Source organism: Phocoena sinus, chromosome 6, assembly GCF_008692025.1.
Source record: "Phocoena sinus isolate mPhoSin1 chromosome 6, mPhoSin1.pri, whole genome shotgun sequence".
NCBI lineage: Eukaryota > Metazoa > Chordata > Mammalia > Artiodactyla > Phocoenidae > Phocoena > Phocoena sinus.
In genome coordinates this window covers 33,915,033-33,932,679 of record NC_045768.1, presented here as the reverse complement: position 1 = coordinate 33,932,679, position 17,647 = coordinate 33,915,033, and the positions used below count along the sequence as shown (strand labels likewise).

The 17,647-nt window shown below is 51.2% G+C and overlaps 1 protein-coding gene across 1 annotated transcript in view; it reads right to left on the bottom strand.

Annotated features, from left to right (window-relative positions):
* Positions 1 to 17,647, bottom strand: part of CORO2A (coronin 2A) — a 59,962-nt gene that overhangs the window by 3,703 nt on the left and 38,612 nt on the right. The window contains 12 exon segments of the mRNA XM_032633863.1: positions 607 to 881; positions 1,772 to 1,862; positions 2,188 to 2,300; positions 3,223 to 3,319; positions 4,026 to 4,064; positions 4,066 to 4,131; positions 4,739 to 4,855; positions 5,595 to 5,626; positions 5,629 to 5,773; positions 7,000 to 7,149; positions 9,516 to 9,714; positions 15,600 to 15,676. Coding sequence (XP_032489754.1) covers positions 607 to 881; positions 1,772 to 1,862; positions 2,188 to 2,300; positions 3,223 to 3,319; positions 4,026 to 4,064; positions 4,066 to 4,131; positions 4,739 to 4,855; positions 5,595 to 5,626; positions 5,629 to 5,773; positions 7,000 to 7,149; positions 9,516 to 9,714; positions 15,600 to 15,676 — 1,401 coding nt within the window.

Genomic DNA, 17,647 nt, shown 5'->3' with positions numbered 1-17,647 from the left:
CGCACACCGCAACTCGCCCCCGCTCGCCACAACTAGAGAAAGCCCGCGCGCAGCAACGAAGACCCAACGCAGCCAAAAATAAATAAATAAATAAACAAATTTATTTTTAAAAAGAGAGAGATTCAGCCCCCGCGTCCAAGGTCCTAGAAGTAGCGCTCAGTAGAGCCAGGATCAGAATCCCTCTGTGAGACCCCAACCCCTGTGTTCTTAGCTGCTACACGCGCCCAGGGCTGTTGAGAAAATACAGTCAGATGATATATTGAAGTGCCTACCTACCCAGGGCCTGGCACACAGTAGGCACTTAACAAATGTTGACTCTGAGCACACAGAAAATCCTAGAGCATCAGAAGTGGAAAGGACTTTACTACCTACCAAGTCAAACCCTCGGCATTTTACAGATGGTTCCCTACCACCTGTAAGTAAACCCACCATCTTGACACGCAGATGGTGCTCATGACGTGTTTGTGAGTGAATCAGCAAAGTGAGTTAAGGGGCTAGGCCAGGCCACACAGCTGGTTATTTTCCTCGCCCCTCACTTTCTGCCGCCCCCCAGCTGCTCACAGCTGCTCCCCTCCCTTGGCAGGCCTACCCCACCCTCGTTCGCACCTCGTTTTCTGTCTTTGGTGGGGGACATTCGAAGATGTCAAAGCCATTCGTGAACCAAGTTTTCTTCTCCTCCAGTCGGTGTTCTGCCACCCACCGTGGCGCCCTCTCCTCCAGCAGGGAGAGGGGCCTCCTTCCATCTTCTGCAGCCAGCTTTTCTGTCTGGTTGAAGAGACGAGGCGAGGTGTGGGGCCTGGGCTTGGAGAGGGGTCTCTCTGGGGGCAGAGGCTGTGGGCTCAGCAGCTCGGAGCCAGGCCTAAGGGACATCAGGACTGGCCCTGGGAGGGAAGCAAAGGGCTGGGTGAGGACTGAGTGCCCCTGAGCAGGTGGGCATGGGGGGCACTGACACACACAGACACACACAAGCCACACGGAGACACAGAGATACACATGACACGTGTGGGCGATATGGCTACATGCAGACAGGCACAAACCCACAGACCAGGGCAAGCAGAGTGCAAATACACACTCGTGTGATTATCTAAGCGAGGCTTGGTTTGTAGGGACTGCCCCAGAATACCGCGGGCCCCTCGCGCCTGCGCTGCGCTCTGCCGTCTACCAGTTCATGAATTCTCCCAACACCCCAAGAAGCAGGGGAGGCAGGCAACACGGCTACAATGAGGAAACCGAGCCTAGGGAGGAGCGAGACTGTCTAAGGGTTACACATAAAAGGGAGGGGGCGGCAGGCAGCTCCGGGGGCTGCAGCAGGGGTGGGAGCACACACTGCCTCCCCCTGCGCAGGCCCTTATGTTGACAGGCCAGGGAGGGAGAGTCAGGGCAGGCAGAGTGGGCAGAAGGGCCTGGGCGGGGGCTGCTGCCTAGAGGGTTTCTGGGGTCAAAGAGTAATTGCAGAGGTGGCGGGAGGATGGGCATGGGGCATCTAGCTGAGACTCTCCAGTCACTCTGCACAGCCCAGAATTTAAAGACGTTTTCCCTGGAGCAAAATCCCTTGATTCGGAGGGAGTTTCCTGAGCCACTTGGGACAAGCCCCTCCCTTCCTGGACCCATATGCGACCATCCTAACCACTGGGAACCGACTGTCAAGGACCAGTCCTCTGGGGTTATGGGAGGACACAAATACCAGCCAAACCCCTCTCAGCTACTTGGGGCCACTGGACGCTCCGTTGTCCCCCACATTCAGCCGAGGCCTTTTCTCTGCCTTCCTCACCTTTATTCATCCCACTGAGCCACTCCTGGGCCGTTAGAGAGGGCTGGGCACCTGCTGTGGGCGGGTAGATGTCCTCTTGGTAGGATTCCGACTGCAGGAGAAGTCAGGACAGTGAGAGTGGGAATGGTGGGGGAGGGCCCTTAGAGATCCAGGGGTGCAGACTCTCCCCAACCCCTGTGAGTTGAGGAAACTGAAGCCCAGAGAGCAAAGGGATGTGCCCAACGTCACAGAGCAACTCAAGAGCAGAGGTGGGAGGGACAGCGTGCTGACCACGAGAAAGGCTTCCCCTTGAGGAGGGGCCATCAGCCTCCCTGTTGCTCCCCCAGGGGCGTGGGCTCCAGGCTCCAGGTCCTGGGGTCCTTCTTCTCCGGGAGGGGTTCCCTACCTCCCTCGGAGACAGCTCACACCACCCTTACCCGCCGGGGTACAATCATGGATATGGGCTCAATGAGGCTTTTGGTTGTAATCAGCTTGTAGAAGCGGAAGATCTCACAGGAGGACACGTCGAGACCTCTCTTTGGCATAACACCTGTGGGGAGATGACCCAAGGAGGGCCAAGAGATTCCTCAGGGTGGGCTGGGGCCCCAGGGACCCAGGGTGAGTGGCAAAGCCAGGCTGAACACCTGGAAGTGAACAGAGACCAGCCTCTTTCCACTATCCTTCCCTTAACAAACAGTCCTACATTGGACCAGGTCCCGAGCTGGGGAAATGGGGTTGAAATCCTCAGACTTTCTCCCCTACCTTCAAGGATTTTAGCTAAACTTTTACAGAAAGTGCACTCTGCTCAAGGCCCTCCATCACCCTCCCCATAGCTCCCAACCCAGATGCTCTTACTAGAGCAATGCCAGCTTTCCTTTGATTATTAGTGTTAGCATACTATCTTTTCTCCATCTTCACTTTTTTTTGGTCGTGCAGTGTGGCCTGCGGGATCTTAGTTTCCCGACCAGGGATTGAACCCGTGCCCCATGCAGTGGAAGCACGGAGTCTTAACCACTGGACCGCCAGGGAAGTACCTCCATCTTTACTTTTAATCTAGCTGTGTCTTTATATATAAGTGGGTTTCCTGTAGAGGGCATATAGTTGCATCCTGTTTTGTTTTGTTTTGTCTTGAATCCCTAAACACACTTAAAAAGTAGGACCTCTCTTAGGTCAGTGTTCCCCAACTCCTTGCTACTGCTGTAACTGCTTAACTTTCAGCTAGAACACCTTCATCCTCTCCCCATGCTGTGCTCTGCTTCCCTTTTGGCTCTTCAAGTCTTGCCTCCTCCGGTAAGCCCTCCCGGACTTCTTCCTGTGTGCTCCCAGAGAACCTCCCGCATACCTCAACTAGAGCTCCCATGACTCAGAGCGTTGACCCACTGTCTCCCTCCCCTGTGAGGGGCCCTCTAGGGCGAGGCCTGACTCATCCCTGTCTCCCCAGGCCCCAAGTGGCCTCAGTGTCCCACACTCACCGATCCCCTTCTGTGGATTATAGGAGCGGTACTCGGTCAGGTAGTTCAGGTGAGGTTTGTCGGTGCTGACCTCATAGTAGCGGATGTTCCCGTCTCCCTGTGGAGGGGAGGGCACCGCTCAGAGCCGGGCCCCATCAGCCCCCCACCTGGTCCCCACTGCCACACAGCAGAAACCTGGAGAGGACTGTGAGTGAAGAGCTGGCAGAGCCGCCTCTCACAAGGGCAGAGCAGAGGACTGTCACCAAGGCAGCAGGGTACCAAGGCACCTCATTTTAACACTTAGTCCCCACAACCATGACCCAAAGCCCACACAGATGCCTCCAAGGCAGAGGCTCTGGGAGCACAGGCCTGAACCCCACTCCCATCTGAGAGCCGCACACCAAGGTCAGAAGTGGGGTTCCTAGACCATCCAGTGGGTCTTAACCCTGGGGCATTTCTGGTTGTCACTGTCATAATGACTGGGTGGGGAGGTGGGTGCTGCTCCTGGCATTGGTGGGTAGGGGCCAGGGATGCCAAGTACAAGATAGTCTTACCCAATGAAGACCTGCTCTGCCTCAAATTTGAAGGTGCCCCTGACAGGAAACACCGACTGGTCCCTCCTTATCTGGACCCAAAACTTGGGAGGGACTAGCTCAGGGTGTCTGGCAAAGCCCTGGTCCCAGGTGTTCTTGTGGAGCCAGGAAGGTGGGAGAGGGGCAAGGCTCACCACAGGGGGAGAGTATCTAGCCACTCCTGCCTGTCCCTGCCCCTGCCCCGTACCCCAAGGGCACCAGGCCGCCATGTCCCTCCCGTGTCAGACTGACCTTCCCCACCACGTAGAGCATGTTGGTGTCCGAGTCGTTAGAACGGAAACAGCACGCCTGAGGAGCCATCGAGGTCCTCCTCTGCGAGAGGCACAGAGAGGTCATCCTGCAAGGGAAGGGAGACCAGGAGGGCCTATGGGTCACTCATGGAGTGCCCCTTGGTGGTGCTAAGAATTCCTGTCACAGGGCTGTGTGTGTGTGTGTGTGTGTGTGTGTGTGTGTGTGTGTGAGAGGAGAGAGAGATCACCTCCTTTTCCCTTGCTAGCATTTTACCTTTAACGAATCATTTCTCATACCCATGATGTCATTCCAGCCCCCCTCCTCCTGTTTTATATCTACTATAATGCAAGGAGATTCAGACAGAGAGGAAGCGATCTGTCGAACTCCGGCCAAGTGCTCCTTGAAATCAATACTACTTGGCCTGGTCTTCATCCCCATCCCCACCCCCACCCACCTTGAACAGGCAGCTCCTCTTGCCCACACACCTCCCTATTTCACTCTAAGGGCTTGCTCCAGCTGTTCCCTCCGCCTAGAAGGCCCTTTCCTTCTCCTGCCCTCCCCCCACCTCCAAGTCCTGATCCCAAACTCAGCCACCTCCCCTCCCCACGCCGAGGCTTCTCCTGGGTCCTGACCCCTCCCCTTCCTTGAACAACAAGATGCACAAGGTGTGGTGCTGGTGAGGGGCGCTGGTTGGGGCTGCTTGGGAGACTCACCTGGTCCCACAGGGCCATCTGCCGGTTGTTCCATCGGGATGTGCCCGTGGACAGCAGCTTCTTCAGGTTCCCCAGAAATAGCACTTTGTTGGCCCGGTGCCCCTTATAGCTGGCTTCCTGGAGGGACATGTGTGGTCAGGGACACCCTGTCTTTGCTTATGCTGCTGCTCCGCCTGGAATGCCTTCTTTTCTCATCCCAGCTCTGCCTGGAGAATCCTTCCAGAGGCACCACCTCCAGGAAGCCTTCCTGGGTCTCTCCCCATCCACATAAAGTCTCTCCCACTATTTTTGTTGAGAGTTCTTTCTCTGAGCTAGGACAGAGGTAAACTTCGGCCCAGCTCCATGTTTTTGCTAAAAGATTATTATTGAGCATCCACTATATGCAAGGCATAGGGCTGGGTGGCCACTGTCACCTGGGATATCTCATTTAACCCTCCCAGAGGAAGGATTAATGGCCCATTGTTGCAGATGAGAAAATAGATGCTCAGAGAATCAGAAAGTGCTTGTCTAAGGTCACACAGTGGATAACAGTGGTGCCCTGAGGTTTCTTGACCCCATGTCATGCCTCCTGACAGAGGTGAGGCACAATGACAAGCTTGGAGTTAGACCAGGTTCCAGTCCCAGCTTTCAATGTGAGCAAGTCCCTTAGCCTCTCTTCAGCCTCAGTTTTCTCATCTGAAAAATAGGTATGACATATTCTATACCCACCCCCCAACAGATGGGGATAAACATGCATGAAGGCTTGGCCAGAACATTGACATCATTACTGCCCTGTTCTCAGACCTCCCCCACCCTGCCATGCCCACTCCACTCCTTGCTCCTCTGACCCCAAGCCAGACCCCAGCCCAGCACTGACCTGGAGGACGGCCCCTGCTCGGGGGTCGAGAACCGAATCTTGCGGTCTTTACAGGCAGTGGCCAGCAGGCTGCCATTGGTGTTGAAGGACATGGAGAGGATCACGTCTTGGTGACAGTTAATTGTCTTCACGGGGCTCATGATTACAGCCTCCTTTGTATCCAGGTTCCAGACCATCACCTGCATGGCAGAGAGCCAGCTCTGAGCACAGCACATCCCCCCAAGCCCCGCCCCGGCCTCCACAGTCACGCGCCAGCCAGGCTGCAGTGAAACACGGTATCCCCGGGAGGGAAGCCACAGATGGCAGTTTGGCCAAGAGGCCTCGGGTGGGAGGATGGGTCTGCTGGCTGAAGCTGCCACGTGGCAGGAGGGGAAGTGGGGAGTCAGGCTATCTGGCAGTGAAAAGAAAACACCATCTGCTTGGAGCAATGAAACATCCATGCTGGGAGGACCCCAGGGGACCAGATAGTCAGGGGGTTTTCAAACAGTCATTAGCAACAGTTTTCTACCACACAGATAACAAGGGCTGCCATGTTTAGCTACACAGGCTGTGCACTGCACAGCTCCAGGGCAACCCATTCCCATAGTCTATAATGCGAATAGCGCCCCCTGGAGTTGTGTACAGATAAACTGTACAACCATAAGCAGTAAGCACACCCTACATAAATAGATAATAGAGCAACTTCTGATCAGAACGGGGTAAAGGACCTCTCAAACCAATACCATCCCACATCAACCCCATTTGTGTGCAGACTGAGAAACTGAGGCCCAGAGAAGACAAGGGACTTTCCAGGTCATACTGCAAGTCAGGACGGAGTGGGAATAGAATCTAGGTCTCCTCTACTGTGAATTTTCCAATCACAGGGCTCACAGCTTGCCTCAGGCTTTGAAATCAATGGAGCAGGGGAGGCATCTCTGGGCAGGGTCCAGCCCATCCCCTCCAGAAAGACTAATGGATTGAATAGTGTCTCCACCACCCCCCCCACCCCCACCAAACTCATATCTACCTGGAACCTCAGAATGGGACCTTATTTGGAAACAGGGACTTTGCAGGTGTAATGCGTTACAGTGAGGTCATACTGGATTTGGGTGGGCTCTACATGCAACGACTGGTGTCCTTGTACGAAGAGGAGGGGATGTATAGATACACAAGAGAAGAGGGCAGAAGTACAGAGGCGGACTGGAGTGATGCAGCTACAAACCAAGGACTGCTTGGAGCCACGAGAACCTAGAAGAGGCACAGAGGGACTTTTCCTAGAGACTTCGGAGAAAGCATGCTCTCTCCTAAACACCTTGATTTTGGATTTCTGGCCTCCGGAACTATGTGAGAATACATTTCTGTTGTCTTAACCCACCAAGTTTGGTCATATGTCAGGTAGCCCTAGGAAACTAATACACAGACCCACCTTGTAGTCATAGCCGGAGCTGAAGAGGATACTGGCGGCTGTGGGGTGCCACTCCACCAGGCCCACTCTGCGGGCGTGGCCCACCAGCTCCTTCTTGCAGGCTGTGAGGTTCTTCGCCAGCAGCTGCTTGGGGATGTCCCAGATTTTAATCTGTCAGGGAAGAACACGGTCCAAGGGAAGGGTTAGCTGGGGTCACCTTGGCCGTCCACGACCCTGAGCCGCAGAACTGGGCAGTGCCTCAGCAGACAGTGTAGGGGAGCTCTCTCTGTGTCTACCTCTCACTCAGTGGAGAGGCAGCTGGGGGCCCCTCAGAGAGACAGGCGCTTTGCCAAGGTCCTCCAGCCCAAGCCGGGCTGGAGATGAGCCTAGGCTTCTGGTAATCTTTGCCATTCTTAGCGACCTGAGGCAGTGGGTGAGTGGATGGGCCACAGGCCTGATTCCCAGGCTGAATGTCAGAGCAAACCTGCCTCTCAACCTAGAATAGCCCTCCAAGTACAGTGCTCTACCCCCTCCTGGTCCCAAAGGCTCAGGGTAGAGCTTCAAATGCCAGGAGAAAGGGTTTATGCTACCTCCTCAGGGAGCTAGGGAGCCAGCACAGTCTCTGTGAGCAGGACAGGGCAGGGATAACCCCCAACCACTTCCGTTATAGGGGCCCCCTTGGATGGCCTGGAAGAGGAAGACTGTGACCCCTTGGATGGGGTCACAGGCCTGTATTCCACGGTGAGGGCCTGGGAGGAGGGGCTGGGGCTTCCTTCCAGAGCAGTGTTGTTGAGGAGGGAAGGGGCTTACATGGTAGAAAGTCATCTCCCCATCACAGAGGCATACAAACGGAGGAACAGAGGATGCTACAGAGGGTGACAGAGCCCAGGCTGGTGTTGACTTAACGTCCTTTATTGGTCCTGCAGGGTTCTCAGGCCCCTATGTGGTTGGTACGTCCTCTTTCTCTTAGGATCCTACGGGCTTTCAGGTAGACTTCACTTTTAATTCAGCATTTATTTCCTGGTCATGCTGGATTTAAAGCCGGAAAGCCAACCTCACAATAATGCCAGGCTCCAGATAGATGGAGTCTGGTCAGGGCTGTTACCAAACAGAACTGGACCTGGCTGGAGGACAGACTCTGGGCAGGCCTGTTTGGTAGAAACAGACACCATCCCTCAGAGCTAGAGGGTCATCCCTGCCACTCCCAATAGTTGTGTCCACTCCTCCTGCCCCCCGGGGCAACTGGGAAGGGACTGGTGATGAGGCTAGCTAGGAATTCAATAAAGACCTTGAAGGGAGCCTTCAAAGCAGGCCTGAAAGGGCAGGTATTCCAGGAGTGAACTTGATACTTGATATCCTGTCAGAAGCCCTACACTCATTTGAGACAAGGTCAGTTCTCACAGGGCCCAGCTGTCCCTTTGGTGAAGCCACGTCGGCAGACCACTGTCCTTTATGTTTCCTCAGTAACCCTCATATGGAAAATGACACAAGTCCTCTTAGAATTTTCTACCTGCTTCTCTCTATGAATGGGTCTGTTTCCTTTCATCAGACAGTGAGGCTATTTCCTTTTTTTGCCTTGGCTGCCAGGCAGCTCTAAGCTAAGCCTGGAATTCAAGAGCTGCAACCCTCCATAGTTAAATTCCTCCATCCTGTGGCTGCTGCTCTTTAGGGAAGTGGAACAGCTCAGTGGAAAAAGATTGGGCTCTGGGATCAGGTCTTAGTTGGAACCCTGGCTCTGCCTCCACAAACTGTGTGACCTTGGGCAAACTTGCCACATTTCTCAGATCCTCAGCTTCTGCATCAGAAAAACATCCTACCTTGTGGGGTTGCTGGAAGACTGAGTGAAATGATATGTGTAATGAGAGTCAGGAACACAATGGGCTCACAGTAAAGGGTAACTATGACTTTCATCCTTATTTCAATCATGTGATCATATCTGTGTCTTTTGTTTAAGCCATACCTGCTGGGTTTTAGAAGTAGGCAGAGAATACGTTATAATAACAACCAAACATTGTGAAGTCAGGGACTGTGATCCTGGTACAGAACAGGGGCTCAAAAAGTTGGTGGGACTGAAGCTTTTCGGGATGGTTTTTGGTGTTCACATTCATTTAAGGCTCCCAATCTTATCCTTTTAAATCTTCCTTCCCCACTGTCTATGAAGATTATATGGCACAATATTTTCAGGCCACAGTAAAAATGCCCTTCACAGCATTTTACAGTTCCCCCCAAAAGATGGGCTTTCGCACCGGGAAATGAATCTCACTGGATTTTTCATTAGACGGTTGGGAGCTATTATGCTCATTTTATAGATGGGGGAACTGAGGTCCATAGAGAGGAGGGGGTGGTACCCCGAGTCCCACGGAGCCCAGAGCTTCTCCTCCTCAATCTAACTTACCCCCTCCGCACACAGTGACCTCACCTCGTGAAGGATGAAGGAATCAGGGAACGTCAGAGCTGAGTCTAGACACCATGCCGTTCCCTCTGCCCCCAGTCCCACTCCTCTCGGGAAGGGAAACACCTCACGCACTGACACTCACCGTGGCATCTTCAGAACAGGAGGCGATCTCAAAATCATTGAAAGGGTTCCATTTGACGTCTAAGACGTTCCCTCTGTGCCCGCAGACCTTTGGGTAGTGGGGGTCCACTTTCCCGTCTGTAAAACAGTACCCAGGAAGGTTGGGGAGGGCGGGGGCTAATTCCACTTTAGCACCTGGAGGGTCCCTCAGGCAGCAATCACTGAGTAGACAAGAAAACGTACGGGCAGAACTGGGAGTGAATCTAGGACTTACCACTAACCCCTGTGTGATCCTGGGGGAGTCACGGCACTTCTCTGAGCTCAGTATCCTCCTCGTAAAATAGAGGCGATGATAGGTATTTCAGAGCGTTCATGTGAGGATCATAGGAGACGAGGTTGTGGGAAGGGTCTAGCAACAGTGCCTAGCACATGGCAGGTGTTCAGTAAAAGGATGTTTCCCATTCATATACTGCTGGTGGAATGCAAAAATGGTGCAGCCACTGTGGAGACAGTCTGGCAGCTCCTCAAAGGTTACACAGAGTGTAGTACATGACCCCGTAATTCTACTCCTAGGTATAGCCTCAAGAGAAGTAAAAACGTAAGTCTACAAAGAGACTTGTACACCAATGGTTTCACAGCCATGCATTATTCATAATATGCCCAAAAGGTGGAAACAATCCACATGTCCCATCAATGATAAATGATATCTGAAATGTAGTATATTCGCACGATGAAATCTTATTCAGCCAAAAAAGGAATGAAGTACTGACACATGCTTTGACGTGGGTGAACCTTGAAAACATCATGCTAAGTGAAGAAGCCAGACATAAAAACCCACATACTGCGTGGATTCCACTAGATGATGTACCGGATGTAGTTTCACTGCTTGAGCAAATGAACACATCCCCTGGTACCTGGAATTCAGAACCCTGAATAATGATATGAAAAAAATCCAGAATAGGGGGAATTCCCTGGCGGGTCAGTGGTTAGGACTCAGTGTTTTCACTGCCGAGAGCCTGGGTTCAATCCCTGGCTAGGGCAACTCAGATCCCACATGCCATGCAGTGGGGGACAGAGGTGGGCGGTGGGATCCAGAATAGGTAAATCCATAAAGACTGAAAGCAGATTAGTGGCTGCCTAGGGCTGGGGGGAGGGGGCAATGGGGAGTGACTGCTAATGGATGTGGGTTTCTGGGGGTGATAAAATCATTTTCAAATTAGTGGTGATGGTTACACAACCATGTGAACACCTAAAACTCATTGAATTGTACACTTAAGTGGTGAATTGTATGACATCTGAGTTATACTTCAATTAAAAAAGAAAGAGCATTTTCTTCCCTTCCCCTCTTTCCTGCTGAGAATTCCTGTCCAGGTGATAGGAGGACACACAGTTTTCACAGCTCAGGCCTACACAGCCCTGAAGCTGCGATTTCCTGGCCATGGGACAACTACACCAGTTCAGCCACAGAAACCAGCAGCTGGCAGGGACCCAACACATGCATTTTACACACCACACTGCATGGCCCTGGCAGGACAGGGACCAGGACCAGGCCCTCTGCCTGCCAACGCAGGCACCGCCACATCCACTAGCCAGCCTCAGGTTCTACAGCCCACCCACCGTAAGGCTCCACTTTTATATCTGAGTGAGGGAGAAAGTTGGAGAAGAAAACTGGCCAACACCCACCCATCCACCACATCTTTACGAGGAACATGGGGACGGGCCCTATGCGAGGTGCTGGGTGAAGACGTAGTACTTGACTTCACAGAACTAACTGTCTCATATTTAACAATTAATTTTGAAGAACAGAGTGAGCTCAGGGAATACCCACGGTCTCTCCTTCCCTCACCTCCCCAACTCTGCAGAGACCACTGCACTCTTGTGGGACGTCCTGAGACCGTGCCCAAGGGAGACGGAGCAAAGACTGGTGATGGTCTCTGGCCTTGCTTACTAGGGCAGCAAAGCAGGGAGCTGCTGTGAGAACAGACACAGGACGCCCCTGTTCACCCCTGGTAAACTAGGGGACAGACAACCGAGACTCTGGTTCACGGCGGTTTTATGCATGCATCTCAGTAGCTCTGCAAACAGGCTGTGGTCCCGGGCTCCTCTTCAGAAGTACTCTGCCCAATTCCGATCTCGCCCCTCGGGAAAGGGTCTCAGAAACCTCACCCTAGACTGGATCCCTTCCTGGAGGGGGAACGCTATAAAGCACATTATTGACAAACTGGAATGTGAATGGTAGATTAAAGTATTGTTGCAACGTTTAAACTGAGTGAATTTGACAATGTCCTGTGGTTACGTAAGAGAATATTCCTATTTTAGGAAACACACAAGTATTTAGGGATAAAGAGCAAAGATGTATGTAACTTACCCTCAAAGGGTTCAGAAAAAAGAATACTTTCACATACACATTCAGAGAGAGAGAGAGAGAGAGAGAAAATAAAGGAAAGACTTTGGACTTGTGTCATTTGATAATGATGTGTGAGGAGGTGAGCAAAAGTTCCATTCTTTCAGATGGGTCTGGCTCCTCCATGGATAGAGAAAATGAGCCCCTGAGCAGGGAAGAGAGCCTCTGTACATTGTCTGCCTCAGACCTGGAGGTGCCTGAGAGCCACACCTGGCTCTGATGGGCGCTCCTCCCAGGCCTCTAAGAGCACAGGCCCCAGCCCCACACAGCTTCTCTTCCTCCTCAGTAAGCAAGGGATGGCTGCTCCTCCCCAGAGGCTGGCAGGGTCTGTGTCTGAAAGGGTTTGTGTGGAGGACTGACATTAACAGACATTAGCCAGTCTGATGGGCTATTGACCGGGCTGCTAAAGCCCTGTCAGGGCAGGGACATTTATAATTAGGAGGCCACTGCTGCCTTTCAGCCCATTAGGCCAGCAGTCAGCCAGGGACAGGCCTCTGATTTACGGGGGTGCAGGCTCTAAGTCAGAGGAGATACACCCACCCTCCTTGTAGACCCCAGGCAGCTGCTCAGCCTGGAGAGACGCCACCTCCGAGTCTCTGAGGGGCTGCCCTGGGGCAGACGGAGTGGGTGGGACTGTAGGACCCATAAGGCAGAGCCAGGTGGGTGGGGGTACCTCAGTTGCCAGGATGGGAGAGGCTGTAGGGCTATTGTTGTGACCTCTAGGGCTCACAGGGAGCTGGCTGTCCCCAGAACAGCATCAGAGTCATGGCCTCGGAGACCCTCCCCACAGCCCAGGTGGACATGGGAGGCAGAAGTAGGCTGCACAGTGTAGAAAAGGTTAGGCAGGCAGGCTGATCTGGCTTCCTGGGTTTGAATCCCTGCTACAGCACTTACTGCTGTGTGATCTGGGGCAAGTGACCTCAGCTCTCTGTGCCTCAGTTTCTTCATCTACAAAATGGCAACAGTAGTAGAATCTCATAGGGTGGGTATGAGGATTAAATGAGTTCATACACATAAAGTGCTTAAGATTCTGCCTCGGGAATCCCTGGCGGTCCAGTGGTTAGGACTCAGCGCTTTCACTGCTGGGGCCTGGGTTCGATCCCTGGTCGGGGAACTAAGATCCACAAGCCGCGCAGCACGGCCAAATGAAAAAAGAAAAAAAAAGAAAAAGACTCTGCCTGGTACATGGTAAGCTCTCAGGAAATTCACCAGTTTAAGTTCATCAGAACTCATACATTTATTAATTGTGATAATAATTAATCACAATTACCCAGTTTTTATTGTTGCTCAGTATGTTTCAGAGGGGCCCAGGGGTGTATTTAGTGTGAGGCCAAGCTTCCATGGGAGGCTCCTATCACTTCCTACACAACTGATGGGCAATGGCTCCAGGGGGGCCCTCAGTGAATAAATTGATGTCTTGATGGTATTCCCACTGACGGACTCAAGCACATTATCACATCTATAAGGAAAAGGTTTGCAAGTATTTTCTTCAGGAATCATAATTTAGGGAGTCATTTATGTGCCAGGCCCTGTGTTAGGGGCTCTGCTAATATTATTTGATTTACCTCCAACCACCCCAGGAAGTAGTGCAAAAATCCCCATTGATAATGCAGAAGCTGGGGATCGGAAGGGTTGACAATCAGAGCCACTCCATCCACGGCAGAACCATGAGAACTGGGAAAGCTTCCTCTCATTCTTGGTCTGCCTCTTGCTATCTTCACACCATAGTTATCATCAGCATCATGGAGGCCTTTCACTGAGGACCTACTATGTGCCGGGTCCTATGCCGCGTGCAAGTGGTGGCAAAAGATGAATTACTCATGGTCCATGCCCTGCAGGAGCCTCCAATCTGTGGAGGTGACAGGATGTAGTGTACTCAGGGCTCACAGAGAGAGACAGGCAGAAGAAAGGCCCAGGGGGGGTTAATCAAAGAAGGCTTCCTGGAGGAGGAGGCCTTTCAATTGGGCCTTAAAGAAAGGGAGACTTTGACCAGGCTATGGTGAAGGGGAGGCATTTCAAGTCAGAAAGGCTGGGCCTTAGGTAGGTTTTAAGCAGAGAGGATGCTAAAGCAGACAGCAGGGAAGGTAGATTGATGGGTAGGACAGTAGAGGAGGTCAGAGAAGAGGGGAGAGGCTGTGGGTATGGAGACAGTCACCCTGCACAGAGAGAGATGCTCATGGAGAGATGACAAGTGGACAGATGAGTCATGTCCTAACTAGAGGGGGTGAGACTTAGCCAGAGGGCTCCCCAGAAGAGACAGTTGAGCAGGGGAAAGATGACAGGAGTGTTCCCTAATCCTGCGAACACACGTGCTGCTAAAATGCAAATCATGTTTCCCGGAAGCTTTAGGGCAGAGCGTCATTCATCAGCCCTCCCCTCACATACACAGATGAGCATGGGGAATGTTCACCATAGAACCCCACACCCAGGGCTGGAAGTGGTGAACTGCAGAGGCTATCTGGTAACCCTGCTTGGTTACCTCCAGAGATGGGAAGCTCACTTCCTTCATAGCTGGTTTATTCCACTTTTAGACCTTGCTGAACTGTGAGAAAGCACTTCTTACTCGGAGCCTGGTGTAGCGTCCCTGTGGCCCTCCCTGCTCCCCTCACTCTCCAGTTCTGTTTCTAGCTCTGTCTTCGGGACCCATAGATACCCCACTCCCATCCCACTCCCCCAGCCCCAGGCCAGCTCCTTGATATTTGAAGGCAGAGGACCCATTCCCTTGAACATGTTCTTTTCCAGGCTTAATAGACCCCTAGAACTGGAAGAGACTTTCCCCCCCAAATAAAAAAGTAAAATTGACTAGCCTATATCCTGCATTTCTAGAAGGGGAACCTGAGTGTGGAGGGGACAGGTGTATGCTGTGGAAGGCTCTAAGGTTCAAACGTCAGCTGGGATGGGGATGAAGGATTTTGATGAGCAAGTCAGGACTTTGTGTGCAGGCAATGGGGGGTCCTGGGAGGTGTTTAGGCAAGGGAGTGACATGGTCTGACATAGGCTTTAAGAAGGGTCCAGCTGGCCTCTAAGAGCACAGCAGTGAAGTGCTCCCCTACCCCCTGCTCCCAGGCACCTGTTCACCATGTGTCAGGCCCATGCCCGACTCTGGCCTGGTCCACTCCCAGTGATGCTGCAGGGCGCACCCCCAGGGCTCTGCCTACTCTTGCTGGCATTCCTCCCGACCTCCACACCTCACAGCAAAGTCCACCTCCCACTCTGATGCAGTGGGTCTGCTGTAGGCCGGGCGCCAGGGTCCAGAGCCCAACCTGGCATGTCCCCAGGCTCAGGGCGGGCCTGTCCCCAGACCTTCCCACCGTGCCTTTGTTCCCAGAGCACAGCCCTTGGTTGCCTAGGCTGCAAGAGCCACCCTGCAAGGGGCTCACCCTGGGCCTCAGCGTGCTAGAGGAAAGGACTGCGGAGTCACTCCCCTCGGGACACCTGACAGCACCTGGGACAGCCTGGCCCTTCTGAGAATAACTTCTGGGACATGGTGGTGAGGCCAGGCACCTTCCAATCCTTCTTTCCAATAAAGAATTAGCTAGCTTGTCTCTTCCTTCGTTCCTTTACTAACACTCTCTGTGCCCGGATGGGACTTAAGCCCTGGTAACTGACAAGGAGCCAATGTAAACCAGAGGTAAACCTCTGGAGTGCAGGTCAGCTGAATGAGAGTGGGGCCCAAGACCATGCCCAGGTCTGGGTCCTCACCCTTCCTGCTCAGGGTCCTTCAGGCAGTCAGCTCCCTGAGCCTCGGCATTCTCATCTGTACGATGGGGCAATACTTTCTAGAAAAATGAGCTCATAAAGGCACAGCATAAGCCCTGTCCCCGCTGACTACATGAAAAATGGCCCACAGGCCTATCTGCCCAGGTAAGCACTGCACGATGGGACCAGCATGTGTGTCCTTTCCCTCTCTCAGCCTCTCCCCCCTGTTCCGTCACACTGGATGTGGTTACTTAAGAAAATGCCAACCAAATGCAATGCGTGGACCTTTCTTGATCCTGATTCAAACAAACCAGGTGCAAAGAGGCACTTATGAGGCAATCAAAGGCATTTTTACATAACAGGCAATCGGTTGGCACAGGAGATATTGTTGATGCTGTGATCCTAGCATTGTGGATATGTCAGAAAACGTTACTATTTTTTAGAATTGAAAACTGAACTTTGTGGGGGGTAAAATGACAAACCGTCCAGGATTTGCTTTAAAAAAAAACTTCAGAGGGGACTTCCCTGACGGTCCAGTGGTTAAGACTTTGCCTTTCAATGCAGGGGGTGCAGGTCTGATCTCTGGTCGGGGAGCTGAGATCCCACATGCCTCGCGGCCAAAAAAACCAAAACATAAAACAGAAACACTATTGTAACAAATTCAATAAGGACTTTAAAAATGGTCCACATCAAAAAAAAAAATCTTAAAAGACAAACAAACAAACAAAACTTCAGGGGAAAAAAGGGGATGGCTGAAGCAAGAGTGGCAAAGTCTTCAAGATTCTAGAATCTGAGTATGAAGAGTTCATTATATGTTTTTTAACTACCTTGGGTTTGAAAGTTTTTCCTAATGATAAAAAAGAACTAGAATAGAGCCTAGCTGCTGAAAATGTAGTTTGTAAACCAGCAGCATTGGCATCACCTGGGAATAGAGATGCCAGATTTAGCAAATAAAAATAGAGGATACCTAGTAAAATTTGAATTTCAGATAAACAGCAAAGAACTTTTTAGAAGTATGTTCTGTGTAATATTTTGCTTATGCTATAAAAATATTTGTGAAAATATCTTGGCAGTTTCTTATAAAACTGAACATGTAACTACTTTATGATCCAGGGATTGCACTCCTAGGCATTTATCCCAGAAAAATGAACTTACTTATGTTCACACAGAAACCTGTACACACAAATGAAACTTCAGTTCCACAATAGACCATTCCTGTATATTGAAGTATGTTTTCTAATTAATATTTTTATATTGCTATGTTTATTCTACTTCTTGAATTGATTCCTTTTAGGTATAAATTCTCTTCCTTCTCCCCTCTGATGTTTTGTTAGTGATGTTCATGATACAATAAATTCCAATAATATTTTTAAAAGAAATAAAAAGAAACCTGTACACAAATGTTTATAGCAGCTTCATTCCTAACAGCTCCAAACTGGAAACTGTCCAGATGGCCTTCAACAGCGAATGGTTCGACAAACTGTGTGCAACCACACCACAGAATACTACTCAGCGATAAAAAAGAATGAGCAGTTGATACACACAACAACCTCGATCAATCTCCAGAGAACTGTACTGAGTAAAAGAAGTCAAGTGCAAAAGGCTACATACTGTATGGTTCTATTTGTATGACATTCTTAAAATGGCGAAAGTATAGAAATGGAGAACAGATTTGTTCAATTGATGAAAATTTATAAGCGCCAACTGTGTGTGCCCAAAAGGTGATATATGGGTAAGCTAAGTACTGGGTCTTCCCCCCTTACCCCCCATTGCAAGTACATTAGGAGGTGCTACCAGAAAAACACAAATGACTCTAATTCAAAGTACTCAGGGCATGATATCCTAAGAAAGGAATGTGTTGTAGAATATGTCATAAAAAGGAGAATGCTGTGGACATTTGGGGGAGGGATAAAAAGTGGCTATTCATGAACATGGTACATATCTCCATTTACTTAGGGCATCTTCAATATTAGTCTTTCAATGATCCTCTGTAATTTTCTTCTAGTAAGTCTTTTTTTAAAAAATTAATTTATTTTATTTATTTATTTTTG